Here is a 27,971-nt window from a genome sequence, read left to right as displayed (position 1 = left end):
TGGGTCTCTAGTAGTTTCCGTGCCGCTGACGCATGCTTGCGCGCACAGCTGGGCCGGCCGCGTCCTACGCAGCAGCCGCAAGCCGGGAAGCCGGTGCCAGACGGTTCCCGGCGGGGGGCAGGGGCGGGGCGCTGCAGGAGGCCAGGGACTCCCCGCGGAGGAGGTGCGGGCGGGGGGCCCCGGTCAGGCTGGGGGGCCCTGGGCCGGGTTGCTGGCGTTTGGGGGCCGCGATAGGACGCCCCGGCCCTGGGCCCCGAGATAGTCCGTGGCACGGCCTGCGAGGGCCGATAAGGCTGCCCGAGGGAGCCTAGTCACCGGCCGCGAGGAGAGCCAGCGGGCTCTGCTGCCCCCTGGGAGCGCCTCCCGCCGCCCCCGGGGGTCTCCAGCCCCAGGGAGGGGCTCTCGGTTCTTTCGGCCTGACTGTACCTTCTCTACCGCAGCCCCAAGGAGGCCCGCTTGACGACTAGCGAGTTGCCATGGCATCCTACTACGAGATCCTAGACGTGCCGCGAAGTGCGTCCGCTGATGACATCAAAAAGGCGTAAGTGCCTCCGCTGTGCATCAGAAAGCCACTCACTGCTCTCACCCCACTCCCACCACCCTGGGGCCAATTAAGAGGCAGTGCTGAGAGAACCAGGTCCTTAGGAAGGATTGGGGCCCTTCCTCAGAGACTGACCCCTGTAGGGAGGAAGGAGACCCCTGGATGAATAGGAGAAAGTCTATAGGGTGAAGTTCCGCTGGGAGGTGCAGTGTGAGCTCTTTTCCAGTGCACCTCCCATCCCCTCCCTTCCCCTTCACTCCTACGCCAACCCCCAGCCTCTAGATGTGGGCTTTCTCAGGTTGCAGTGCAAAGATGCTCAAGCACTGTGATCAGGAGGGACTAGCGTCCCTCCCCCCCCCCCCCCCCCCCCCGCCCATGGGTACATGTACCCACGTCCTTTGCAACCCTAGCCCCAGCAAGCCACAGGGAGGGGTTAGGCCTGGGGCTTTCTCATCCTCACCTTATCACCCTCTAACACAAGTATGTAGTCTCAGCAGTGGCTGCAGAGGGGCGAGATAGCGACTCTTAAAACATTGCTGCAGGGATGGACTGAGATCTGCGTGGTGGAAGGGCTGTGGTGGGCTAACAGGAAATGGGTCGTTGTGTCCCCTGGTGGGACGTGCTTGCGTTTGTCCCCTGACCCTCCCCTCTGAACCCACTTCCTGCAGGTATCGGAAGAAGGCTTTACAGTGGCACCCAGACAAGAACCCAGATAATAAAGAGTTTGCTGAGAAGAAGTTCAAGGAGGTGGCCGAGGCATACGAAGTGCTGTCAGACAGTAAGGGCCAGGGTCAGGGGTCAGGGCAGGGTAGCACCTGTCACTCCCACTTCATGCCCCATCACACTCCTTCCCAAAGCCATGCTGCCACCACCCCAGTCTCCTCCATGCCTTTTCCAACCTTGTATTTAAGTGCCCCCCTCCCACAGGGACTGTAGGATTTTTGTTTATTTCAATTCAGAGGAGCACCTACTGTGCGCCAAGCACCCTTTTATTCTTCCGCTGATCCCCTGTCTCAGTGTCTGCTCCCCAGGGTCTGGTAATGATAGCATGGATCCTGACAAGGGGAAGGAAGCAGGGCAGGTAACCAAGGTGTGCTGAGCCTCCTCTGTGCCAGGCATTGGTGGGTGTAATCTCCACCAGTCCTCACAGCTGTCCTGAAGGACAGAATTTATCATGCCCATTTTTCAGGCAAGGAAACTGAGGCTGAGAGAGGTGAAGTAACTTGCTCAAGGAATACGACTCCAGGTCTTTCATTCATTAATTCAAAAAATATTCACTGAGTGCTTATGGTGCCAGGCCCTTGTTGGGTACTAAGGAACGATGGAGGACAAGCAGGCAGTGTCTTCGTCCTGATGGGTTTATCACAGTCTGGTCCGGGAAGACTGACATTAACCAAGTAAATGCATAGACAAGGTTATTCCAAAGGAACATAGCAAGGTGATGTGATAGGGAGTAACAGACACCAGTTTTAGGTAGTCAAGGAAGGTCTTTCTGTGACATTTAGGCTAGGCCTTGATTAATAATAACATAGTAATAATTAGCTAACATTTATGAAACACTATGTATCAGGCACTGTGCTAGGTAGATTATCTTAATCCTTGGAATTATGAGGTCAGTGCTGTTACTGTGTCCATTTTACAGATGAGAAGGAGTCACTGTATGAAGGGCTGAGCTGCTGCTGAAACCTATAGCCCGTGTCCCCTGTGCACCCTGTTGTCAGTCTCTGGACAGTCCTCTGAGGGTGCTAGCCTGGAATGGGAGGCCATCATCCGAGAAGGAGGGAGAAATGATCTGTTCTCTCTTTCCAGAGCATAAGCGCGAGATCTATGACCGATATGGCCGGGAAGGGCTGACTGGCGCAGGTAGGTGGAGCAGGGGTGTCCAGGGATGAAAGTGGGTCAGGGAGGAGGAGAGAGGACAGATTCCTGCAGTGGACGCTCGCTCTCACTCTTCCCTCGAGGCTCCTGGAGTCTCGTGCCGTAGGTGGGGTCCCCTGGCTCAGTGCAGGGTGCACACCCTAAGCCCCCTCTTCATCCTGCCTCTCCTCCAGGAACTGGCCCATCTCGGGCGGAAGCTGGCGGTGCTGGGCCTGGCTTCACCTTCACCTTCCGCAGCCCGGAGGAGGTCTTTCGGGAATTCTTTGGAAGTGGAGACCCTTTTGCGGAGCTCTTTGGTGAGTGGACTCAGGTGGCCTCTGATGAGCTCAACTTCTCCCTCCAGGCCCCCTCTCCATCAGCTGGGAGGCCCTTAGGCAGCAGGCTGAGAGGGAAGCCAAAATTCCACGGACGGAAGATTTTGTGGGGGTGGATCCAGTGAGCGCTGGGGCAGAACCTTACACATTCCAGAACCCACGTGACCCTTTAGTGACACTTCAGAGACTTGCCTTATTAAATGATAACAATAATTCATTGTTAAACCTCCACAATGACGGCCATGAAAGCAAGACTCAGAGCATCATGGGACAGTGATAGTGCCAATACAAACAACACCAGATGCCACTTTTTTGAATGGTTAAATGAACGCTGTGAGGTAGATAATTTTATCCCCATTTACAGATGAGAAGACTGAGGCATGTTCAAATAACTTGCTTAGAATCACACAGAAGATGGCAGAGCTGTGTCTGCCTGACATCACACCAGGCTTATCTGCATAAAACTGAAGGCACTATTCCCTACTTCCGCCCCGCCTTTATTCTTTATGGTGGCCAGAATGGACTGGGGACCTTTTTCATGCATAATAATAAAAGGGAATTTAATTTATAAATCAGTCCAAGCAAAAAAGAAGAAAATCAGAAATGTACCCAGTTGCTTAGCGGCTTCTGTTTCAAGACTTAGGAGCAGGGTTCACACGTCCTGGGGTGGGGGGATCTTTTCACCGGATGATGGTTCATCTGCTTACTCGTTGCAGATGATCTGGGCCCCTTCTCAGAGCTTCAGAGCCGGGGTTCCCGACACTCGGGCCCTTTCTTCACCTTCTCTTCCTCCTTCCCTGGGCACTCTGGTAAGTGCCGTCCCTTCCCATGCTTGCAAATGTTTGGAGTCCTGGAGCCCTTCGCCTCAGCTTGTTGCTTCCCCACACCTTCTGCCCTGTGTTTCTGGAGCCCTGCCGCCAGGCAGCTGTGTGGGGAGACCCCACAGAGGTTCCTGGCCTGTTGTGAGCGCAGCCTGCTGGGTACAGCCTCTGTCTAACATCCTCTTCTCCTGCTCCTCCTCCTTGGTCCGGATGCCAGACTTCTCCTCCTCATCCTTCTCCTTCAGTCCTGGGGCTGGTGCTTTTCGCTCTGTTTCTACATCTACCACCTTTGTCCAAGGACGCCGCATCACGACACGCAGGTGAGGGCTCCTTCTGGGACCATACGGGGGTGGCAGGTGTGTGTGTGGGGGGGTTGGAGGGGTAGCTGCATTCAACTGGAGAGGCAGCTCCCTGAGGGCAGAGCCCAGTTCTGTCCTGTCCGCTGCGGAGTCCTGGAGCCTGGACAGGCACCCACAGGACTCGGGCGTGCCCGCTGAGTGAACCGTGCTATCTCCCACAGAATCATGGAGAACGGGCAGGAGCGGGTGGAAGTGGAGGAGGACGGGCAGCTGAAGTCTGTCACAATCAATGGTGAGGAGCGGCTCTGCCACCCAAGCCCGATCAGGAAGCCCCGGGCCCCAAAGCCCCCCACCCCAGCTGCTCCTCTCTGAACTCCTCTGGGGCAGGGAGGTCACACTGGCCAGATCGTAGATGGTGATCCCGGGGAAGGGGGCCGGGACAGAGCATTGTAGAGTTTAGAGGGCCAGCTAATCACCATTGTCATGAGTGGGGTGCCTGGAGTTTGCAGAGCACTTGACTATTTTTAAAGCACTTGCACACATACCGTATCCCCTGTATTCTTAAAACAGCCACGGGAAAGCAGGGCAGTTTGCATTCGCCCTACTTTTTATTTGAAGAGACTGAGCCTCAGCATGGCTAAGTGGCCCTAACTCCCAAGAAGCCCTAGCCCCAAAGCTTTGACCTACTTAGTAAAGGGTAAAGCCAGGAATGAAACCCAGGACACAGGGTTCCTGGAGCTGAATGCTTCTTCCCACAATACCACGCACTACAGGATGGTCACCATGGCTACCCTTTCATGCCCACCGACTCTGGGAGCTCTGTGTGCTAAGGGCTCTTCCTAGGCTGTCTTACTTAATCATTGGAACAATTTGACAGTGTAGGCACTCTCATCACTCCCATTTTACAGATGGGGAAAGGGAGGCTTAGGTAGGTTAAGTAACTTGCCAAAGGAGACAGTTCATACCTGCTGGGCTGAATACCTGGCCATGCTCATAACCACCATGCTAGTTGCCAAAATGCAAGCACTCCCTTTCCAAAGGAGGGGCTGTAAGTGGTCAGAGTCGCTGCTGCGTGAGGCAGCCTGGCAGGCTTCCTGCAGCCTGGATCAGAGGGCTTCATGGTGGCCGTGACTCCCGCAGGTATCCCGGACGACCTGGCGCTGGGCTTAGAGCTGAGCCGTCGTGAGCAGCAACAGTCTGTCACCACCAGGTCAGGGGCCACGCAGGTCCGGCAGACCCCTGTGTCACGACCCCCTGACGGCGACCTCTCTGAGGATGACGAGGACCTGCAGCTTGCCATGGCCTACAGCCTGTCAGAGATGGAGGCAGCTGGGAAGAAACCGGCAGGTGGGCGGGGGGCACAGCGACGACGGCAGGGGCAGCCCAAGGCCCAGAACCACGATCCGGGCACAGGGGAGACCCATGAGGGTGCAAGGGGTGACACAGCCAAACCCAGCCCATCTCAAGAGGAGAAGGCCTCCCGCTGCCTCATCCTCTGATCACCAGGCCCAACCCACCCGATTCAGGGGGACCAGGGGTCCTGTTCACTGTCAGGAGAGCAGAGAGGGGCGTGGCCTGAGTTGCAGGAGCCCCTCTCTACCTCTGTGCTCCCTCCCAGGTCCACCCCACTCCAGCGCGGACTCAGGATTTGCTGTGCTTGGGCCATGGCTGATAGGTCCCTGGCAAAGCCCAGGGTGGGGGCCCTCAGGGCAGTGGGAGGGCCTGAGGAGCCAGGATGCGCTTATTGTTATTAGACAGGGAGCTTCAAAGGGGCATTAGTGGCTTGGGTGGGGCCTTTTGTGCCCAGGTCTTCTGCCACCTGTGTTGCTGATGATGTTAAGGAAGGAGGGCTTGGCCTGAGGTTCTCCGAGCCAGAGTCAGCAGCCACGGCTCTCCTTGTCCGGCTGCAGACACCCCCACCCTGGTTTCTGCGCAGTGTTGAGCTCTGACGTGTGTGTTGCTTCCCTCCTGGTGCTGCATCTCCTCCCTCGCACTCTTCTCTCTGCAATTCCCCACGGGCCACATCGCTTGCTTTCACTGCCGTCTGGCTGGGACTCCCTTCTTCCCTCCCCCAGAAGGCCTCTTTGTGGCGAGGAAGATGCTGTGGCCGGTAGGGCCATAAGGTCTTCTGGGGAGGCTAGCTGGGTGGGGCGGGAGCCTCTCGGCCATCCAGATTCGGAACCGGAGCCTACTCCTCCTCCCTTCCTCTTGCTGCCTCAGCCTGCCCCAGGCCTCGGGACTAGCCAGAGGTGAGGCCGGCTAATCCTGGAGAGGGGGGATAAGGTCAGGGTGCCCCAGGAGGGAGGCTGAGGAGGGAACTGTACCCCATCCTCCTGCACCATGCATCAGGGCTCAGGGAGAGGCCACAGGGCTAGCCCAGGGCTGCATGCTCAGCTCCGTCCTCCACGGCTTGCTGCTGACGCTCTCTCCTGTCACCCCGCCCCCGCTCTCTCCCCAGATGTGTTCTGAGCTGGATGTCCGGGACCCAGAGTCGCTGCACAGTTCCAACAGGACAGCGCCCAACCCTGTGCACTGGGAGGGGACCCTCCATTCCTCTCCCTTGCCCGTGCTGAGCATAGAGCCGGGCCTGGGTGGTGGGTGGGGGCTGGGTGGGAAGTAGTCTTAGCCTGTAAATGCTTCCCTGGGTGTTTGGTGCCGTCTCTTGGGGACTACAAGTCCCAGAATGCAACGCACCCTGCCTCCTTTCTGTCAGATCATGCTTGCCAAGGGAAGTGGTATGCCGTTACGGAGCTGTGCATCCTGGGACGTGTCGTTCCAGTGCTGGTCAGCACGTCACTCACTGTGAGATGGGGAGATCCTGTCATTTGATTTGTCCCTGGCAGGGGTGGCAAGAATGTGGATGAAGGGGTAATGGTCTGAGCTTTGTTTCCCCTGACACCTCTTGCTAGTGCCGGGGTTCGAGTGTGCAGATCAAGGCCCTCTGGCATCTGGGAGAGGCTCTTTTCCTGTGGGCAGTGCCGGGGTCTGAGAATGAGCCAGGGCGGGTGCAGCTAAGCAGCGTGTGGTCTCAGGAGGCTGACAGACAATGGGCCTGCGAGAGCGTGGGAGGGAAGGCCGCGCTGGCCCTCTCGGTGCTGGGGGTGCTGGGGGTGGGGGGTGTGCCTGTGTGGCTGGACGTGGCCTGTGATGGGGCTCTGGGCATGTGGCTGCTTGTCTGGCTTCTTTGCCCTCTGACCCCGCTGCCCATTCTTTCTCTCCAACACCACGGAAGCTGCCTCTCCTCCTCTGGGGGGAGCCTGGGGGTGGGGGAGGGGAGTGGTGGACCCGGGGTGTTGCCAGACCCTGTGCCGCTGAGTCTCAGAGACCTATCAAAGCCCTCTGGGCTGAGCTCAGACCAAGAGGGAAACACTGGAAGTCAATAAAGCCGAGTTTCAAGAGCTGGGTGGTGTGCCGTGTTCCACGCGCTTCCTTCTCCGGGGGGAGCCCTGTGGGACCAGCAGGTGACATACCTCCCTTTATTGCCCAGGGATCCAGAGGTTGCAGGCCTTCCCAGCTGACAGCAGAAGTCCCCTCTTTGACTAGGTGGCCCTCTCTAAGGATGTTGTGGAATCCCCTGAAATGCGCACCTTCTTCTGCCCTCACCTCTTGAGGCCCCACAGCTGGCTTTTCCCAGGCAGCTGTTGTTCCCCTCGCACAGGGTCCCACCACCCAATACTCTGCGGCACAGCTCGGACCAGACTGAGTTATGACTTGACTGAACACATGAGGCCAACAGAAAGCCAGAAACACGTGGTGAAAAACCTCCTCCCAAGGCCCAGCGACTGAACCCCCTCCACAGGTCTCCTTAGCTTAAGGCCAGCGGCCAGTGTCAGAGGCCTGCCTCTCTCATGTGGAGTGGCAAACGTCCGCCCCACCCAGGGTCCAGGCCCCAGGGAGGGGAGAGCCAGGTACCCCTCCCCTTCTCTCTCCAGACACCTGCAGAGATGCCCTCCCAGCCACAGGACAAGCACCTTTCCATTGTCAAGCAGGGCAGTGCGGCTCCCCGCCTACTGTCTCTTCCATTCCGGGGTAAGCACGTGGCTTTATCTTCAATGGCCAAAGGGCCTCTACTGTATTTTTCTCAAAGCCAGGAAGCAGCTTGTCCCGCAAGAGAAATTTCAAGCCTCTATCTTGAGAGAATCTGCTGGAAGTTTGTAACATGGCTGTTCTGCCCACTTCTGGCCTTTGAGATGGCAAACATTGATGCTGAGCCTCAGCAGAGCACAGGTGAGGGGTGGGGGCCTGCGGTCCGCGCCCTGGTCCCTTGGCTCCCTGTGCGGGACAGGTGGTACTCACCCATTGTTCGTGTGAGGGGCCTGAGCCTTGGCAAGGTTAGGCAGCCCTCACTCCCGAGTAGCTCCAGGCGCAAGGCTCTTTTTGCTTCATTTCTGTGTCTACCACTTTTGTCCAAGGAAACCTCATGACATGCGGATGAGGGCTCTTCTGCACGAGGGGAGAAAGTGCCCCTTGCCCCCAGGTGAATGACTGTTGTCACATCTCACAGGCCTGGTCTGCGAGTCGCTATGAGTTTAGCTACTTTTGCTTAAGGCGTGGTGAGCATTTTGTCTGCATCACCTCATTTAGTCCTAACCTCAATCCTGCTCAACGTACATTATTCCTGAGGCCGAAGGACGTGAGGCAGCTGCCCAAGAGCTGAGAGGACAGGCAGCAAAGAGGTCAAGCACGCCTGCGTTCCAATCCTAACGCCACCACTTAACTAGTTGTGGTGCCTTGGGCAAGTTCTGAGGTGCAGTCTCTTTGTAAGAGGGCTAATGATTGGTAGCATGTCCTGAAGATTAAACAAGTTAATGGGTGTAAAGCATCTGGGAGGCTGCCAGACGCATAGGGAGCACAGCATACAAACTACTGCCTAATTGTTACTAGTTACCCTTCAAGCCCTGGAGAGCCTGACTCCCAGGCCTGGCTCCCCCAGCGCCCTCTCTGCATCTCCTGAGAAATGCAGCAGGGCCCGGCTCCAGACTGAGGCTGGGGCTGGAGTCTGGAAGCAGAGCAGACAGAAACACGTAGGAGTCCAGGTTGCAGCTGCACACACAACACACTCACTTTATTCACATTGATAGAAAAGTAGATTTTTCTAGAAATGTTCTCTTGTGCCAGAGGGAGAGTTGGGTGGCACGGAGCAGGAGGGCGAGAGGCGGAGGCAGGAAGGGCAAGGGCCAGAGTGAGTCGTGGCGGCAGGACAGCTGGCAGCAGGGGCTGGGAGAGCAGGAAGAGCTGGGCGTGGTGGCCCCCTGCCCCGTTCTAGCCACGCTTGGAGGGTGGAGGGCGTCCACACAGACATGTTGAGAGCATCCCGAGTGGTGGGAAATGGGGGCCGGGGAACTCAGGCAGGGGGAGGCTCTGGGTGGAATTGTTGACTCTCCTCTCCTCCTGGCGGGCTGCCAGCTCCCCCACGGGCCGCCTGGGCTCTGGCATGCCCCTTCCTGCTTCCCCTTCCTTACACACTCCTCTTGGAAGGGCTGGACGTGCCCAAGAGGAGCCAGAGTGGCAGGCGAGGGAGTGAGGAGTGAGTACACAGATAGATGCTCACACAGGCAAAGAGGGAGCAGAGGCTGGGCTGCCCACTGAGGGGCCCCAGGGGTCTCACTGGGGCAGGGCCTTGAGGATGGCATTCACCTCCTCCGCCACAGCTGTCAGGGCGAATTCAAACTGGTCCTGGGGAAGGGCAGGGGGAGGGGGGTCATGGGGAGGCCTGGCCTTTGCTCCTGCCCCTGGGGGTGGGGGGGGGGCTTTTGGGAAGTCACTGGGGGAGCAAGGAGCCCTCCTGGGGAGGGGTAGGGAGGCAGGCAGGAGAGGCAGGCTGCTGCCGCTTTCGCCGGGGAAGAGTGGTGGCTAGGGTGGGTGCAGGGAGGAACAGTCACCTTAGAGCGGACGAGGCCGGGCCGCTGGTCACGGACATGCTCCAGGGTGGCAGCGATGTCGATCTCCTTCACTCCTGGGGAGGAGGGGCACTGGGCTGCTCAGGGGATGTCCAGAGGAGGCTAGGACCCAGAAAGCCTAGGGCATCCTGGGGTGGGAGGCTTGGAGGACTGGACAAAGCCCGGGGGTGTAGCAACCTGCCCTCCATGAACTCCTGGGACCCCAGGGGAGACTCTACTCAGGGGCTGGGCTGTGGGTACAGTGGGGAAGGTCGTCACCTTTTGCCATGCGGTTCAGTACCATATCGATGAGGATATAGGTGCCAGTCCTCCCTGCACCGTCACTGAAAGAGGAGATGGTGACAGGCTGAGCTTGGACCCGGCAGGAATGGGGAGGGTTAGCTGGGGGTGGGGCATGAGTGAGCCAAGGGTGAGGAAAGGTCATAGCCCTGGTCCTGGGAATTGGGCCTTGAGTGGGGAGCCTGTGACGCGCAGGGTGTCTCTTGGGCAGTGAGCCAACTGAAAAGGAGAGCCCTGGCTCCGCCCTGAGGTGGAGGCAGCAAGAGGGAAGGGAATAGCCTTTTCCAGCCTCTTGTCAGGCTTTCATGCAGTAAACTGTTTACGTCAATGGCAAGATGGTAAATGTTTTCCATTTTGTGGGCCGCATATAGTCTCTGTTGTGCATTCTTTTTTTTTTCTTTTTCAGCGATTTAAAAATGGAAACATGATTCTCAGCTCATGGGCCTTTAAGGAAACAGATGGTATGCTGAATGTGGCCCATGGACTGTAGTTTGCTGGCATCAACAGGACAGGCAGGCAGTGTGCTGGGGAGGTGTGCACAGGGAGCCGGAGCAGAGAGCGGGCAGGAACCAGGAATGCCCCACCTCAGGGGCCTCTGGCCTGTGCTGGCCTGTCCCCCCGCATCCTGCCCCCCCCCCCCGCCCCGCACGCACCTGCAGTGCACAATGATGGGGCAGGAGCGGCCCCGGTAGCACTTGTTCACTTTCCTGCAACAAGAAATGGGCATGAGGCCAGCGGGCACCAGCAGAGGGGAAGGGGAACCGAAACACACACTTGTGGGCCTCTCTTTCTTCCTTTTCTCCCCAACACCCAGGGCAGAGGAGGAGGGCTGGAGAGAGGAGTCAGCGCTGGAGGCAAAAAACCAGCGATGGTGTGGATGGCACTGGGCTCGCCTCATCACTTATGAGCTGTGTGTCCAGACTATGCACCTGGAACAACTGATTCAACCTGTTCGAGCCTCAGTTTTCTTACCTGTAAAATGGGGATGATGGTAATAGCAACCTCCTTCTTAGGGTTCTTACTATGATCACATGAGATAATCCACATAAAGAACTAAGTGCAAGATCTGGCATTCAGTAGATGCTCATTAAATGACAGTACTGTTAATGATAATACCTAATAATATTAACAACCACCTCTGTCAGAAGTTCAGGGGGGATGGGCTTTCTGGTGACTTCAAAGGTGTCAATCTTGCCACATCCTTGCTCTGCCCCTACAGCTGCCCAGGGTGTTCCCCTCGCCACCCAGCCTCCTTGTGGTCCTCACCAGCAGTGAGGTCAGGTAGTAGCCCTGGGCACAGAGTTCTTCTGGTGAGGGGAGGACAACCCCTCAGCTCTGAATGTAATGCTGCCACCTATCTCCCTTAATAAGTCTTACCTCAACACCAGTGCTCTGTGGTTGGGTCATATTCAGACTTGGGGTCCACCTGGACCTCAGACTCTGCTGCCCTGATCACAGCTCAGCAATGAGCAGGGGGTTTCTTCCTCTCTCAGTGGCCCAGTCTAACCTGCCCTTGTCCCTTATGACATTCCTGCTTTGAGAGCCACTTGCAGACTCCTGATAGCTCCAGTGGGTCAGGGTGAGGGAGGACCTTCTGAAGAGTTATTAGAGAGTTTCAGGGGAAGCTTGGAACTTAGTGGTCCTCCAGTCTGGTTCCCCCAGGCTTGCAGGGGCCAGGTGACTTTGAATGGTTTTCTAAGAGTCCACATGGTTTCCTAGCATATTGGCTGGTACATCAGGGCTGGAGTTGAACAGAAGTTGCCACAGTGGTTCCCAATCATTTAATAATAATGATAATAAATAGCATTTAGAATTAATAGAGCCCTTGCTATGTGCCAGGCACTTAAGGTAGATTTTATAGACTTTATGCTATTGACTTTGTAACAACCCCCTAAAGTATGTCATCATTCTCGTTTCACAGGTAAGAAAACAGACGGAGGTCAAGGAACTTTGCTCAGAGTCACTTTCTAGGACTTAAGAAAATATTTTGCCTTCCCTCTGGTGGACCTTCACCAAACTATACTTATTAAGCAGCAATTAATTTGTCTGGGTGTCTAATGCCAACTGAGTTTACATAATTCCATCCTAAAGCAAAGAAATATAACCTTTTAGCTTACCTGTGCAACCTTAAAACAGGTCCATGCACTAGTTCTATAGAGATCTTTAAAATGTGGAAACCAAAAAAATAGCTCTTATACCCCTTGCGTTGCTTTTGAAAAGCCTGTGCCTCGGGCCCTGGGGACCCCAGTTAGAAGCCATTGTTCTGAGGCTCAGAAACTATCCTCAGGTTCCTCCTTCAACATCCACCCCCCGCCCCCCCCCCCCCCCCCACTGGCTCTGCTCCTCTGCTCTCTGCCCAGCACCTAGAGACCTCAGGCCAGCCTGGTGAGGAGCATCTTGAGGAGCCTGGTTCCACTGAGTCCTCAAGAATCCAGAGATCCTCCCAAACTCCCTTCCCTGAGCACCCCACCCCCCCAGCTCCCGGCTCTCCCAGCAGCCTTCAGGGTGGTCCCTGGGCCCACACGTCCTCATGTCCTGTCCATGCAGCGGCCACACCTGCCAATGAGCACTTTTGTGACTATGCAACTGGAGTGAGAATACTAGCTGCAGATCACAAAAATGACGCTGGCAGCCGTGAGAGAGAGGAGGGGGAGAGAGAGAGGAGGGAGGAGACAGAGAGGGGAGACAGAGACAGAGAGAGACAGAGTAAACAGGCAGAGATGAGAGGGAGGTGGAGGAAATGGAGCAGGGAGAAGGAACAGGGAAAGGTGCAGAGAGGCAGAAATGTGGATGGAGGGGAAGAGTGAGACAGACTTCGAGGCAGAGTGATGGAGAAAGAGGTGGGGGGAGTGGGAGGGTGAGGGAGAGAAAAGAGGGAAGGAAGAGAGGGGAAGAGAAGGAAAAACAGGGAAATAAAAATAGAGGCAAAGAGACACAGAGGGATAAAGAAGAGGAATGGCAGGAGGGAATGACAGACAGCGAGGGGACAGCAGACACAGACAGTGCTGGACGCCTGGAGGTGTAGGACGGAAGGAAACAGACAGCAGGGACCAAGGAGAGAGAGAGAAGGAGGGAGGGAGGGAGCTAGATACAAGGTGAGCCCTTCTTGGAGGGAGAGGGAGAAAGAGCCTGACACGGAGAGGCAGGGAGAGAAAGAAGGCAAGAGGGAGGAAGGAGACAGCCGGCCAGCAGAGAGAGCAGACAGGAGCTGGACCACAGCAGTGGAGGGATAGGTACCGCGAGACAGAGCGTCAGTCCTTGCTTGGGGGGTGGTGTCTGGAAGGGGGCACCAGGAGCTCAGTCAGTCCTGGTTTGGGGGTGTCTAGAAGGGGGCACTGGAGGTCCAAAGGCCAAGGCTCCAGGTGGGACTAGAGGGCCTGCCTCTCCTGACCTGGGGCCCCAGGAGGAGCTGATGGGCTGGGGGAAGGTAGGAGAGCCCAGCTCCCGGCCCCCTTGCTCCTGTGCTGCTCTCTCCCTGGATCCTCCGAGCCTCCCTCGGGCCGCCCCATTGCCCAGGTGCTGGGGCGCTCACCTGCGGAAGTCCAGCAGGGGCCGGGTGGAGGCCGGGGTGCCCTCTGCCGGCCAGCTGAGGAAGTGGAACTGCGTGAGCGTGCGCGTCTCCTGGGTCTGCACGTTTTTCAGGTAGAAACTCCGCACCAGGAAGTCCTCACACCAGATGTGCTCCGAAACCAGGTTCACCTACGGAGGAGGGGGCACAGGCCTGAGCACGACAGGGCACCTCCAAATCCTCCCGGCCTCCCAGGCCAGTCAGATTCTAAATCCTCCAGGAAGCTCACCCAAACATCTGCCCCAACTGTCCCAGCTGTCCGCAAGAACCCTAGCTGTTTGTGTCACTTACGGACTGCTCAGGACAACTGGTGGCTTTTCCATCTAGACACAACTATTGTGAGGTTTTTTTTGTTTGTTTGTTTTTTGTTTTTGGCTGCATCCAGTGGCTTGCGGGATCTTAGTTCCCCAACCAGGGTCCAACCCAGGCCCCCAGCAGTGAAAGCACTGAGTCCTAACCACCCAACTGCGAGGGAATCCCCAATATTGTGAGCTTCTTGAATTCACAGCTCCTTCCTCTTCTGCACAGAGACTAGCAAAGTGTCTGTGCTACACACACCATAAACTTTGATAAACTTCTGCATTTTCATTTGATTTTTTTCTTTAACCACAAGCAAGACCAATTTTTAAAACTTAAAAAAAAAAAGACTGTTGAGTGCTCATCTGATGATGAAAAACTGCTACCCAGTGCTCATCTGATGATGAGAAGTGCAATTAATGTCTCGTTTTATGGGGGTTGTCACCTCCCATTTGTCAGGAATGTTGCTCCTTCCCCTGCTTTACCTCTGCCCAGTTCCCCACTACCTATCTTCTCTCCTAATGAAAGTCTGTTTCTATTTTACAAAAGCCACATATGTGACTGGCGGCATTTCTTTCTTTGCTTTGGCCTCCAGGAAACTCAGATCTAAGTTAGGCTCAATAAAAGTAGGTCTCAATCTTGGTCTTTGAGTATACCTATCTTCCTTGTCTCAAAACTATACTCCTGGCTTTTAACTTCTTACCTTAGTTTCAGTTGTTTTATAGTTTTATATCTGTACCTTTCATCATAGGTCCCTATAAGTGCTTTTTGCCCCTAGACTAGACACACACATACACACCATGTATATGCATGTGTGCATGTATGTTTATATACACATATGTTCACACATGTATGAGTGGGTGCACCATCCACTTTCCCCACCCCCATTGTCTCCTGGCCGTGGGGTTCTGCTGACCTCATATACATGGTAGAGGGAGGAGCCCTCATCTGGCCAGTAGCGGTCACACTGCTTGACACCATCCTCTACCAGCGGGGTCAGCATGACGATGACGGTGCAGCCACTCTCCCACACCATCTAGGGACAGAGACCCAGGTAAGCTCCATTCTAACCTCCCTGGGACCTGGCTGGCCATGGCTGCCCACAAGGGCCCCTGGTCCTTGGAGAAGCCCTCCCTCCAAAAGCCCACCTGCCAGAAGTCTGAGATGGTATGCGACAGTGGGCCCTGTGTGGCTATGTAGGCGGGCATCCGAGGGTCGTGCTCAATCTGGGGGCAGGAAAGATACATCATGAGCCAGAATGGGAAATGCCACTATGGAGACACTCGGTCAAAGGGAGCTGGCCAGGGTCTGGGGGGAGCCTGAGAACCCCCGTTTCCATGGTAGGATGGACACATCAGGCCCACAATTCCAGGGCCTTGAGTGGGGAAATGGAGTCTCTGGGGGCAGGATGAAAATGGGGAGGAAGTGGGGGCCACTCACAATGGGGCTGGCGTTGATGTAATCACTCCGAGAAGGGCTGCTCTCCACCTTCAGCTTGATGCGAGCATGGTCATCTGCATAGACCCCGCATCCCACCCCAGAAGCCCCTCCAGTCATTGAGGTCCTGGCACCTCTGCCACTCAGCCTGAGCCAGGAGCCCAGCCCCTCCCCCAAGCCCTCCAGAGCTCCCAGCAGACGGAGGGCTGGGCCTGGTGGGCCAGCAAGACTCACTCACAGGGCAGGAAGTCAGGGTGGCGGTTCTTTTTGATGTTGCCCTCCCCCTGGGCGGTGGCACAGGTGTTGGGCTCCGCTTGGTAGGCACACAGGGCCTGCCACTCCTTGGCCAAGCGGTCCCGGTTCCGCAGGTGGTCCTCCATGTACGCCTGCAGGGGCACCACAGCCTGGTGCTGGCCCCCACTGCCAGCCCTGCCCCTCCCACCATCGTGTCCCCTCACCCCCTCTGGGCCCGTGCCCTGTCCTGACCAGAATCATGTGTCCCGTGGAGATGTCCATGTTGGCCTGGGCGGGCTCCTCGCACCAAGACGGCGTGCTGCTGTGGGAGCTGGGGCTGGCCTGGGCCGCATCGCTGAACTGCGAGGACACGCTGCTCACCCGAGAAGGCTCTGGTGGACCCTCCGCCCGGTTGAACAGGGACTTTGTGGCCATGTGCTGGCGGCACAGGTCCTGCAGAGGAAGGATGGGACAGGGGCCAAGGTCTCCTGAAGTCTTTTCAACAGAGTCCTGGGCCCAGTTCAGTGGAGTCCCTAGGTTTGCCCTTGATTGCTTTTGAATGAAACGCATCTCCTCTGGGGTAGTGTCTTCTGCCCTGGCTTTCATCTGTTTCGGGGCTGCTCTGCTTCACTGGTGCTTATGACAACCTCAGATATTACAGAGCAGAATCCTAGAACCCCAGAATCATAGCATTGGGGAGAACTTCAAGAACCATCTGTTCTCAATTCATATCCATTCAAAATGCCTCCACGACACCCCCACGGGGGCTTCTCCAGCCCCTGCCTGGACATCCAACTCCCCGTCCTCATCCCATGTGAGACCCAGACTCCCGAGCCCCTTCCCTTCCCTCTCATCAGCAAGTTTCCGGAGCTGCACACCTGGTACTCAAAGGTAGTGTCACCGTGTGCCCCCTCAGGTCCCAAGGCGGCCAGGCGCTCCTTGTCCCGCTGGCGCGCATGCTGCCGCACGCACAGAGCCACTGCCAGAGCCACAAGCAGCCCGGCCACACCCGCCAGGGCCACCAGAGTAAGCAGCACGGAGCGCATGGGAGAGGTGCTGTGAGCCGGTCGGGGGAGGACGGCGGCTGCCTCCTCCCTCTGTGGGAACAAGGCTAGCATCAAGGAGGGCAGTGGCGGGGGGAGACTCAGAAGCTGCTCCTCAGCCTTGTCCCACGCCCCACTCTCTGCTAGGATATCTCCTGGGGCAAAGCTGGGAGGAAGGGGCATGGCAGTCCAAGCAGAAGGACTCAGATAGACCCAAGGTCTTCCTTCTCAATCCCCATTAGACCAGCTCAAGCACACTGCACTGCCAGAGATTTAGTGGGTGACCCTCCCTAGGAGTTTTTGCATTTAAAAATGGATGTAGAGAAGTATAGAGAGACCCAAGGGATCAAATAGTAGAATGTGAGGCATCAGTGTTGGGTGCAGAAGAAATGCATATTTTGAGTTCAGTGTCCTTTCTGTGTAATGCTTTCCCTTGTAATTTGAGACTTTGCTTTAGAATATCTATGGACAGCTAGGGCCATCTCAGGTAATAGTTCTTCCAAGTGGCCGGGCTTCCTATAGAAGCCTGGACCTGCAGGGAACAGGAGCCTGTTGGGGCCATCTGCTGGTCAGAAAGAAAACTGCATGGAGGAGGGCTGCTTTGGCAAAGCTGGTGGACCAGCTAGTTGTACTATATTTCAGCTCCTGTTCTGTCAAGTTTGCCTTCATCGCTGGTGGGCAACATCAGTCCTCTGGGGCTTTAACTGATTCTTCAGTTATCTCATACCTGTCCCACTCCGGTCTGCAGGATCTGGAGCCCTGTCTGTGCTTCCAGTTCAGACTTCACCAGCCCTGCAGGGAGGACGTAGGTCAGATTCTCTCCAGCCCCATGTGGTCTCCACCCCATGACATGCTATGCCAGGCAGTCAGGGTACATGAGGGCTGGGAATATTCAAGGGGAGCATCAGCCACAGGCCTGGGTATATACGACTCGGGCTGGGGCCAAGAAGTATTTACCAGCTTGCTGGGTCACATCAACCAAAGACAGGTTCTGTGCATTGTGTCGGATGCGGAAGGTAAGGGCTGGTCCCACAACACTGCCGAATAGGAGGTATGTTACCGCCTCATCCACCACAGACCCCTGATTCAAAATGAGAGGTCCACGCTGGCCCTCTCCCTATTAGAGGATGAGGCTAAAACCCATCAGAGATGCCACACAGGGGTGTTTGAGGCCAGGAAGACGCTAGGTTGAGCCAGCAGCAGGGCTAGGTGTGGCTGTACCTTCAGTGCAGCTGGAAACGTCTTTGACCCGATCTTGGTCCCTTACCCAGAGTTTGTCTTCCCCTCCTCCCCTGAGCCCCTCCAGCCACCTTCCCCTGCAAGCTACCCGCTGGATCCCCACTGCCCCAGCCAGATACAGCCTCACCTGATGTTGATGAAGCTGCCCGAGGACATGTGCACATGCTCCGCCAGGGTCTCCAGAAGCTTCACGCCTGCATCCAGACTCAGGGGCCTGGAAGGGGGGAGCCGGCAGAGGAAGGAAAGTGGTGACCCTCTTAGCCACTTTCTTGAAACGACCTCCAGGGGTGCAGAGCCACCTCCAGCGGTGCAGAGCAGCCCAGCCCCCTGTCTGCTTCTCATCTGGACTTCTGCTCTCTGCTTCCTGCCAGGCAGGCCAGCCCAATCCCCAAGGGACTGGGAGGCTGCCCCAGGCTGGAGCCCTTACTTCTGGTCAGTGACAATGTAGCCATATTCCTCTGCCGATGGCCGAGTGGAGAGCTGCCCTGCCGTCGTGGGCTGGCTCTGGCCCAGCGGACTTTTCTTCTCTAGCAGCACGGGTGTGGCAGGGGGAGCGGCAGCGTTGGGAGGCTCGGAGGATCCAGAGGTCAGCTCCTGCTGGGCCTTGTTGGAGGTGGGACCAGCAGTGGGGGATCCAGGCAGGGAGGGGGTGGGGGGTGGAGGCTCTGCCGCATCTACGCCCTGCGCCTGCTCCTCCACGGTCTGTAGAAGAGAGGATGGAGGTACGGTCTCTACCAGTGGAGGGGTCGGGGGACGCGGGTCCACACCCTGGACCCTGAGCTCCCACAGGGGCGCTTAGGACTTGTTTCCCTTTCTATCCCCAGGCCCAGGTCAGCACTGGGTACAGAGAGGGCATCCGGGAAAATAAGCCAAGTGGATGAATGAAGGAATGAATGGATAAAGGACTGAATGAGTGATTATTCATGACCAGGATGGCGCTGGGGTGGGGAGAAGCTCCGGAGTGACGAAAGCTGGGGTCGGGGAGAAGATGAACAGGCAGGGAGTGGTTTTTCGACTTTTGTGTAGCCACTCAATCTTGGAAATCCAACGTGTGAAACAGATAGGGCACCTCAGGCTGCAGGGCGGTCAGGAGCCTGCCTGCTCTCATCCTCCCCTTCCCTTAGGGAGCCTCAGAACATGGTCTGAAATGACCACAGTAAAAAAAAGCAGTGAATGAAGAATTCTGGCTTCTGGTCCCAGCTCTGCCTTCAGCTTGAGGTGAGACCTGCAACAACGATGTGTATAGCCTCTGGACCTCGGTTCCCCCAAAATGAGGGGTTGGAGGATACAGATTCTGGGTCCCGATCCTGAGGTTTAGATTGGCCAAGGGGGTTTGCTGCTGTGGGGCACTTATGGGTCAGGGAGGTGTCGAAAACTCACTTTCTTGATGTCTGCTCCAACGTTTACAACCCCTCCTGCAGAGACAGGAAAAACGAGATTCTGGGCAAAGGGCCAAGGCCAAGGTCCACAGAACACAGGTGGGAGAAAGGGCCAGAGGCCCCAAGCCTGTTACATCTGTTGTAGTCCCTTTTCCTGAAGTCGGTGACCAAGACCCTGTCGTTGGTCTCATCCTAAGCATGGCATCGTGCCCCTGTGCCTCTGCCTTATAATTCACTGTTTTATCAACTCCTCCCTTTGTTACTGGCCACACCTCTCAAAGCTAGTCTTTGCTCAGTCCTCCCTCTACCCATCAATCACTGGCTTCTCCTTTGCATTGGCCACACCCCTCCTTGGGTCTTCATTTTCTGTGCAGCCTTCTGGGTGCCTCCAGATCCCAGTTCACACGCACTGTTGGCTTCTTTTCCCAATGCTTGTATTCTCCAGTCCTTCCCTGCTCTAACTCCTCAGCTCACCACCCCACCCCTTGCCCCTTGCCCCTTGCCCTTGGCTGGCAATGACCCATGTCTCAAAAGAACTCCCTCCCCTGACCTTGGCCCTTCCCCTCTAGGCTGCTTCTTGTGGTCTTGAGAAGTGGGGCAGGAGGCCTCCATGGGGCTGGTAGTCTCTGTGCCTGGACACTCACCCAGATTTCGTCCTGCGCCCTTGGGCAGCAGCTGCAGCAGGGTTGAGAGGGTGGAGAGCTGTTCAGGGGTCAGCTGACGCAGCTGCACCCCGTAGCCCGCCAGCACAGCTGCCAGTCTCTGCAGAGTCACATCTGCTGGGAGCCAGACACAGAGCTTAGGGCTGGTGCTGAGATGAACTTGGGGATGCATTTGGGGCTGGGAGGGGACCAGCACATTTAAGAACTTCTCAAACACCAGGACACTGATGCCCTCCCCCTCCGACCCTTGTCCACACTTTGGGGGAAAGAACCTTCCTGGGCCAAGACCAGACTTCAGGCCCAGCAGGGACTCCTTGATTCCCCAGCTGAAGAAGAGTCATGTCAGCTCTTCACCAACCCCCACCGCTCCACTGTATCCCTACTGCCCACCTCGTGCCTGGCATAGAGCAGGTGGTCGGTAGACATTAGCTGAATGTATGGATGACTTTAAGGGTAAGTGAACAAATGCAGGGATAGTGGGGAAGCTCCGCCCCCCACTCCCCGACCCCCGGAAAGCAGCCCCACAGGCAGGGAGTGGATGCCAAGGACTCTGTTACCTGGCTGCTCTGCTGGGGAAGGTGGCTTCTCCCTGTGACCGTCTAGTCCTTCCTCCTCATAGCCCTCTGAGGATTCCTCTGCCTGGTTGCTGCCCCCTTGCTCTGGCAGCCTTGGTGCCCTGACCCTGCTGGGCACTTGTGGCTCCTGGGCCAGGTAGAGCAGCCCTGACTCCTGGAAAAGCTGAGCAGGCGGAGGCCCTGGAGGGTCCCCATAGGAGTGGCCAGGGTGCGCCCCGAACATGCCCTTGGAGGCAGTTCTGCTGAAGAGGGCAGGGGTTTCAGCCTTGGGCAGGGGGCCAACACGGACCATTCCCGGGGAGCTCTCTGAGCCCCGGGAGCCATCGCGGGAGCCAAACTGTGGGAAACCAGAGATTCGGATAAGAGCAGATGTCAGGGCTGGGGGGTTGGGGGTGGGGGAGGCAATGTCTAGGGCTCACCTGATGGAACAGGTAGGGCTGCAGCAGGGCAGGTTCATAACTCAGGGCAGGGTGGGGGGGCTGCGGGGGCAGCAGCAGATGCTCCAAGAGAGGGGGCAGCAGCTCAGCCTGCCAAGGGGACGGGGAGGAGCCCACCCGAGCTCCGCCTCTGCCTGCTGGAGGTCGAGGAAGCCGGTGCTGGGGAGCAGGGGCGGAGCCAGTGGGGATGCCCTGTAAAAGCAGCTCGCCAGCAGGACCAGGTCTCCTGGGCACCAAGCCAGATCTGGGGAGGAAAGCAAAGTGTGTGTGTGTGTGTGTGTGTGTGTGTGTGTGTTGGTTGTGAGGGGCAAAGGCATACAGAGCCTACGAGGCAGAGGTCGTGGGGCCAGGCTTAGCACAGAGTAGGCCTGATCTAAGAGATGAGGTAGCCTCAGGAGAGGAGACAGGAGCAGGGGGAAGGGCCAGAGGGCCAAGCCTGGGGCAGAGGTCATTGCCTCCCTGATAAGTATGCCCGGGTCCCGGAAACGCAGCAGCCGAGCTGGACGTGTGAGGCTAAGGACAGAAAAGGAGAGAACGGGAGCAGGGGGAGGCAGCTGGGAACTGCTCTAGATGAACTGTGTCTGCAGCTCGCCGCATTGTCCCTGTGTACATGTCCCCAAGTACACATCCAGACATTCAGTACTGTGCCCCCTCACTCTGCTCCCCTGCCCCACTCTGCCTTCTTCACCTGGTATCATCACCTGAGCCCCAAGCCCTCATTTATTTTCCTCCGCTTTACAGGGTCTGAATGATGCCTTCAGATGTCCTAACCGCAAAAAAGATGCTGGTACCTCCTAACATATACAATTCCACACAGTAATAAAACTGAACATTAAACAGCTTCAGTCCAACAAACTTCTAATTTGTTCCATGATGACTACTTTGATGCTTCTTTTAAAATACCAAATGTCCTGTACACACGGCTATATTTAAAATGATTATCCAACAAGGACCTACTGTATAGCACAGGGAACTCTGCTCAATATTATGCAGCAATCTAAACGGGAAAAGAATTTGAAAAAGAATAGATACCCCATGTATATGTAAAAAAATATAAAGAGGGACATCGTTTTACATGTACTTATAAGTGCTTATATATACGTCTGTGCCAATACCATCTAGTATTAATTACTGTAGTTTCTCCACTCTCTCTACTTCATTAACCTGATGCATCCTAAAAATCAGTTCAAGTACTAACTACCATTATTCAATTCATATCTGAGTCTGATGTGGGTGAAACTTTGCTAATATATCTTTCTTATGTCAGTACTAGAGAAAAAATAATTTGTCTCGTTCTACTTTGTATCCATAAAGATTAGCACAGCGGTTGGCACATAGTATAACCCTGTATTTTTTGCTGAGTAAATGAATTCATTAAAAGATAAACCAGACCAAAAAAAAAAAAAAAACACCAAATGTCCAAATGTTTCAAAACAATTTTTAACACTGTAAATCAATTATGCTTCAATAAAAAATTAAAAAAAAAAGACTGTGTCAGGCAAAACAACAAAACAACAAAACAAAACAAAACAAAACAAAACAACCAGTTTTTAATGCCCCTCTTTTGCTGCATCTCCAGGGATGAGCTCAGCTTGTGTTGGGCATGTAAGCCTGTTGGATGACCACTCCAGAACTTCTTTTACCCGTGCCCCAGCCTGCTGGTTTTTGTACCCACTTCCCTCTGTCCATCAGGACAACCACAGACCCACCACATCCTTGCCATGATAGCGTTGATGAGAAATGATACTTACCTGTCCCTTGGATGGGGCTCTAGGGGGCGAAGCCTGGGGATGCGCTCCATTTCCTGGGAGATCACATACTGGGTGAGATCATCGTGCCAGGACAGTCCTGACAGGGGACAGAATAGGGTGAGACTGAGGTTGGATTGGGACAGTCTGAGGGCCCAGTAACAGGGACCAGTGCAGATCAAAACTGCACCCTCCACCCTGCAGTGTACTGAATTTGGCAGGGCCCAGGAGCAGTGCAGGGGTCCAGAGACACGGTGGGTGATTTGAACTGTCCTTTTCCCACCCTCAGGTATTTGGGAAGGAGACTGCTTCCAGTGAGACTGGCTTTAAGTCCTCTGCCACTTACTAATTGTGTGACCTTAGCTGAACCTATCTGAGCCTTAGTTCTCTCATCTGAAAAATGGGGGATTATACCTCCTAAAACTGTTGTGATAATGAAAATACACAATAGAAAATGGTTAGAATAGTACCTGACACATAGTGAGCTTTCAGTAAGTGCTATGCTTATCAGCATTGTCATCAATATTATTATTCAGCTCCTTTCTGTTGATCCTGAACCTTAGTTTTCTTTATTTGTAAAGTAGGAATAATATATACTTCATGGGTTTGTAGTAAAGATTAAGAGCAATCTGGGAAATGAATATGCTTGGAAAACTCCAAAGCACTATACACCTGTTTTAAACATTCATCAACATTGTCTTATCCTGAGGCCCATCTCCTGTTTGACTGTTTTCCTCTGTGAAACTCTGCTCCCAGGAAAGGTCAGTCATCTATTTTAAAGGGATAATCTCCCACTCTCCGCCCTCATTTCTTTCTTCCTTGATTTTGGGTTAAAAATATATACTGCTCTTAACTCATATCCTGGGATCTATACCTGCTTTTTGGCCTATTAATATTAGATGAACTATATACTGTGTTCCTATATAAGGCCAATTCCTCCACTTGAGCACTAGATTTCATCCCCTACTACCTACTCAAGAACATCTTCCCCACAATTCTCCCATTTCCTACATTATCATTTTCTCCTATTCTCTACTGAATTATTCCCATTCACATACAAACATGATGTAATTTCTCCCATCTTAAAAAAATACTCTTGATCCCACGTTGCCCTTCAGCTATCACCCCATTTCTTTTCTTTTCTTTGCAGCAAGAGTCCCTGAAAGTGTTATCTATACTGGCTGTATCCAATTTCTTTCCTCCCAGTCCCTCTTATCCACCCTATTCAGGGTTTTATTCCCAACTATTCTACCAAAACTGCTTTCATCAAAATCACTAGTGGCTTCTGCATATCCAAATCCAGGGTCAATTCTCAGATCTCATCTTACTTAACCTACCACCATCATTTGACACTGTTGATCACTCCTTTCTCCTTGATACACTTTCATTTAGCTTCTAGGACATCAAACACTCTTGTTTTTCTTCCTGTCTTACTGGCTCTCCCTCCTCAACCTGCCTTGTTGTTCTGCTCCTTCTCCTGATCCTCTTAATAATAGAATTCTTTAAGGCTCTTCTTCATAAACACTCAATTTTTTGGTTATTTCATTTACCTCATGGATTTAATTACTGTCTATATGCCAAAGAATTCCAAATTTATATCTCCACTCAAGATCCCCCTCTCTCTCTCTTTCAAAACCCAATCTTATATACTCAACTTCCCACTCTACTTGAATGGATATCTTAAACTCAGTATATTCAAAACTGAACACCCCTTTCCCCAAGTTGATTCTTCTGCATAGTTAATGACATATATATCAACCCAGCTGTTCAGGCAATAAAACCTGTGTGTCATCCTTGACTCCTCCCTTTCTTTCATGGCCCTATACAATATTTCATGAAATTATGCCCATTACCTTAAAAATACATGCAGAATTCTGTAATTTTTCATTATCTCCTACAACTGCCCTGGTCCATGCCTATTCATCTCTTACATGAGTTATTATGGTAGCTTTTAATGTTTAGTGTTTCTGTTTCTACCATTGACTCCCTACATTCTATTCTCAACACAGCAGCAAGAGTGATCCTTTTAAAGTAGAAGTGAGATGATGCACCCTTTTGCTCAAACCTTGTAATGGTTTCCTCCTTTACTTAGAGTAAAACCAATGTCCATACATTCTCATATAAAATCCTAGAGCAAAGAGCACAATGATTCTCTAAACAAACAACAACAACAACAACAACAAAAATCCTAGAGCATCCCTTCCCTCATTACCTACTGCATCTTCTACTCTGCGTCTCCAACACTCCTTTACAGCCATCTGTAGAGGAGTTCTCCATGGTGTTCCTCAAATTCATGCTCCTATCTTAGGACTTTTATTCTAGCTCCCTGGCCACCTGAAACACTCTTCCCTGAGATAACCTTCTGGAAGACATCCTTACCTCCTTGATGTCTTTATTTGAATTTCATAGTCTCAATAAGATCTATCCTGACCACTCAATTTAATACCACAGCTTCCTACCTCCCCATTTCTGATCCCTTTATCCTGCTGTAATTGTTTTCTCCATGGCACTTATCGCCTTCTAACATACCAATGTTTTCTAACTTCTATAGTGTATTCCCTCCCTTCACCCCCCAAATGTAAACCCCAGGAGGCAGAGATCCGAGATCACTGTTTTACTCCCTGATATATTCCAAGCACCTAAAACTATGTTTGCCACAAAGAAGTACCCAATGGATATTGGTTGAATGAGTGAATTGGATGAGTGGGGTATTCTCCTGGCTGAGGACTTCAGGATTCATGGCTCTGGAGTACTCAGTCAGTTCCAGAGATTGGGTTGGTCCTAAAGAGATGAATGTTGGCCTCTTCCAGTGGCTTCTTCTAGAAGCCTCCTCTGGATTCCTCCAGAGAGTCTAAGTGTGAACAGCCTATCTTTAGGGTTCCACTCCCACTCCTGTCTTGCCTCCTTCTCCAGTAAGGTCTGGGAAAGTGAGGCTCCAGAGTGGGTGTGGTAGAAATGTTCCATGAGAGAAATCCTGGAGTCAGGTGCCCCCCCCACCCCACCCCCCACCGCATCTAACCAAGTTACAGTCTCTCTCCTCCAGTGCATCTAGGCCTCACCTTGGGACATGAGCTGTCGGAGCACACCTTGTAAGCGTTGAAGAACTGGGGAGGTGACTTGCAAAAGAGGCCGGGCTTGCCCCACTCCCACCTGGCATTGTCCAAACAAGCCATCTAAGAGCACAAAAGTGTCAGTAGGGGGCTTGGACAAGAGGACTTCCAAAGTCCAGGTTGCAAATAGACAGCTCTCCCTCTATCTCCTCTCTTAGCTTCAGAGAGCTCTGCTCCTCGAGGCCCAGTATCCCTTCTCTCCAAGCCCAGTTTCTCTTTTCCCTTCCAGACCCTCCACCCCACACTTCTTTCTCATTGTATACCCTCTCCCCACTCCCCATCTTGTAAATCCTATGTTTGGGCCTCACTCACCCTGAATACAGACTTCAAGGTGAGAGCAGAGTCTGCGGTCAAACAGACAGCCTGTAGAGGACAGGTGAGCAGAGGCTCAGACACCCACACACATAGAATTCAGATGGATGAACAGGCTAGAAAAGGGGGAAGTAGATGGGATCCAGTCTTTCATTCTAAGGAAGGCTTTAAGCTGGGAGGAGAGGAGGGAAGAGGCTTCCTCTTAAGAGAAGAAAGCACAGGATCTGACTTAGGATTTTAAAGATCTGCAAGTCTGGATTCTTTCCCTAAAAGCCTCAGTTAGCTTAAGTGAGTAAAGGTGAGAAGAAGCCTTCCAGGTGCATGGGAATAGTGATGATGGAGAATCATATATTGCTACTTCCGCTCTCATAGAATTATTATGCGGTAGTTTTTGTCCAAATTCTGAGGAAAAAGGGACTTTCTTTCCCAAATCTCCACAAGCATCTTATGATGGCCTGGGACTTAGAAGAGGTGGGAACCCTAGCACCCTTCCCCTTCGTGTGGGAAAGGGGTAAGGGTGGGGTGCCTCTAAGGCAATGCTCCCCACACTGTCTCCACAGTTCGTGCCCCAGTGCTGCTGGCGCTGTTCGCGGTGCTGAAGCTCTGAGCCTGGCGCCTCTGAGGGCTTGCCTGCAAGCAGTTATGGGGGAGGGAAGGGTGACAGGGTGAGGAGTCTCCAAGGGACCTGACCTCTCCGCCATTCCAGCCTTCATCTTCCACCCCACCAACCCGCAGCGCCACAGGAAGTATTTTGCATTGGTCTCCAAGCGCGGAGGGGAAGGAGGGCGCCAGACTGCGAGCTTGCGCCCCTCCCCCCTCGCGCCCCCCGCCCCCACCCTCCCCCTGCCCGTGAGTCAGCGCTGACTGTCTCTGTCCGCTCAGTTGTGAGTCAGCACCGGGCCTGGCTGTGGGGAGGGGGGCGTGAGACCACCCTTCCCTCTTCACCTTCTTCGGCCCCCTCCACCAGCTGTCCGCCTCTTATCGGAGATCTGATTACAGCCATCGGTCTCTCTAGGCTTGAAGAGACACCCTGGTCCCTCCCTCGGCCTGATCCTGTACTGAAAGCTGGGACCCCGAAGCTCGAGGCCGCGACTTCTACTGCCAGGAGATCAGGGTTCCCTCTCCTCCATCCCTCAGCGCCGGTCGCCACTTTTTGGCGCCTCGGAAAGACTTGCTTTTCCTGTGGTCTTGTGTCCCGTCTCTAGGTCCCTCTGTCCATATACACCCCCATTCCTTCTCCCAAAACCGCATTCTTCCCCTGAGCCCGCTTCTCTTAACGTCCCGCCCCCGGGTTCCCAGCCCCACCTCCAGGCCTACGCCCCTTTCTTCGCAGACGCCCTCATCTTCCTCATCTCACAGTGCCTCCCCCTACCCCACTCCACAAACACATTCTACCTGAGCTTCCGACCTTCGTGACACTTCCCCCCCCCCCCAACGTTCCCCACCGAGTTTTGCTCCCGGCGCCATCCTCACCCTCCCACCCCCATCCCCACCCCCATTTCCTCCTGACCGTGAGCACTAATGGCGTTGCAGCCTCCCGGACGGCTGCCCAGCAGCATCAGGCAGAGGAGCACCCGGAGACCCCCAGATCCCCCGGGACCCCCAGCCCGCCGCGGGCGCCGCATCCTTCCGGGCTCCGGGCTCCGCGCTCCGCGCTCCTGCCCCGCTGCAAGAGCCGCAGCGACGCGGGCCTGAGCCTGCCAGAGGGGCCGAGGCGGGGCCTGCCACTCCCCACCCACCGAGGCGGGGTCTACACGCCCCTCTCGCGTCAACTCCGCCAACCTCGGGCGGATGGTGACGGCACCTCCACCCCCGGCTTTTGCGTTAATTTGCGTCATCCGTGGCGTAAAAGCACTGGCTTGGTGGGGGTCCTACCCACCCCATCCCGCCTACGCTAA

The 27,971-nt window shown here is 54.6% G+C and overlaps 2 protein-coding genes across 10 annotated transcripts; one reads left to right on the top strand and one right to left on the bottom strand.

Moving 5' to 3' along the window:
* The first annotated feature begins 20 nt into the window (after nt 1-20).
* DNAJB2 (DnaJ heat shock protein family (Hsp40) member B2) lies at nt 21-13,601 on the top strand. Of its 9 annotated transcripts, none has more exons than XR_009055116.1 (12): nt 21-163; nt 441-541; nt 1,210-1,319; nt 2,351-2,404; nt 2,593-2,715; nt 3,450-3,542; nt 3,772-3,874; nt 4,075-4,145; nt 4,994-5,200; nt 7,786-8,080; nt 10,439-10,493; nt 10,847-10,915. XR_009055116.1 is itself a non-coding variant. In XM_057745736.1 (12 exons), the coding sequence occupies exons 2-11, from the start codon at nt 477-479 to the stop codon at nt 11,019-11,021; spliced, it is 1,098 nt and encodes a 365-aa protein (XP_057601719.1). In that variant the 5' UTR covers nt 21-163; nt 441-476; the 3' UTR covers nt 11,022-11,023; nt 11,954-13,601. The 9 variants fall into 9 exon arrangements, 7 of the variants coding, with proteins under 7 accessions (XP_057601719.1, XP_057601721.1, XP_057601722.1 ...); XM_057745736.1 differs by lacking the exon at nt 10,439-10,493 and adding an exon at nt 11,954-13,601 and having other exon boundaries at nt 7,786-7,882; nt 10,847-11,023; XR_009055115.1 differs by lacking the exon at nt 10,847-10,915 and having other exon boundaries at nt 10,439-10,834.
* On the bottom strand, nt 9,404-27,698 carry PTPRN (protein tyrosine phosphatase receptor type N). Its single transcript, XM_057745735.1, has 23 exons — nt 27,584-27,698; nt 26,074-26,124; nt 25,711-25,824; nt 22,655-22,751; nt 20,886-21,147; nt 20,449-20,803; nt 19,874-20,005; nt 19,231-19,265; nt 18,278-18,552; nt 17,978-18,064; nt 17,569-17,648; nt 17,339-17,403; nt 16,447-16,665; nt 15,821-16,021; nt 15,573-15,720; nt 15,338-15,411; nt 15,046-15,123; nt 14,814-14,933; nt 13,565-13,731; nt 10,686-10,739; nt 10,012-10,076; nt 9,736-9,809; nt 9,404-9,529 (listed from the first exon to the last, which is right to left on the bottom strand). Exons 1-23 carry the CDS (start codon nt 27,696-27,698, stop codon nt 9,458-9,460), a joined length of 2,940 nt encoding a protein of 979 aa, XP_057601718.1. The 3' UTR covers nt 9,404-9,457.
* Between the last annotated feature and the right edge of the window lie 273 nt (nt 27,699-27,971).

This window comes from Hippopotamus amphibius, chromosome 8 (assembly GCF_030028045.1).
Source record: "Hippopotamus amphibius kiboko isolate mHipAmp2 chromosome 8, mHipAmp2.hap2, whole genome shotgun sequence".
NCBI classification, from domain to species: domain Eukaryota; kingdom Metazoa; phylum Chordata; class Mammalia; order Artiodactyla; family Hippopotamidae; genus Hippopotamus; species Hippopotamus amphibius.
Note: the sequence above shows the minus strand (reverse complement) of the source record. Positions and strands in the feature narration are given on the sequence as shown.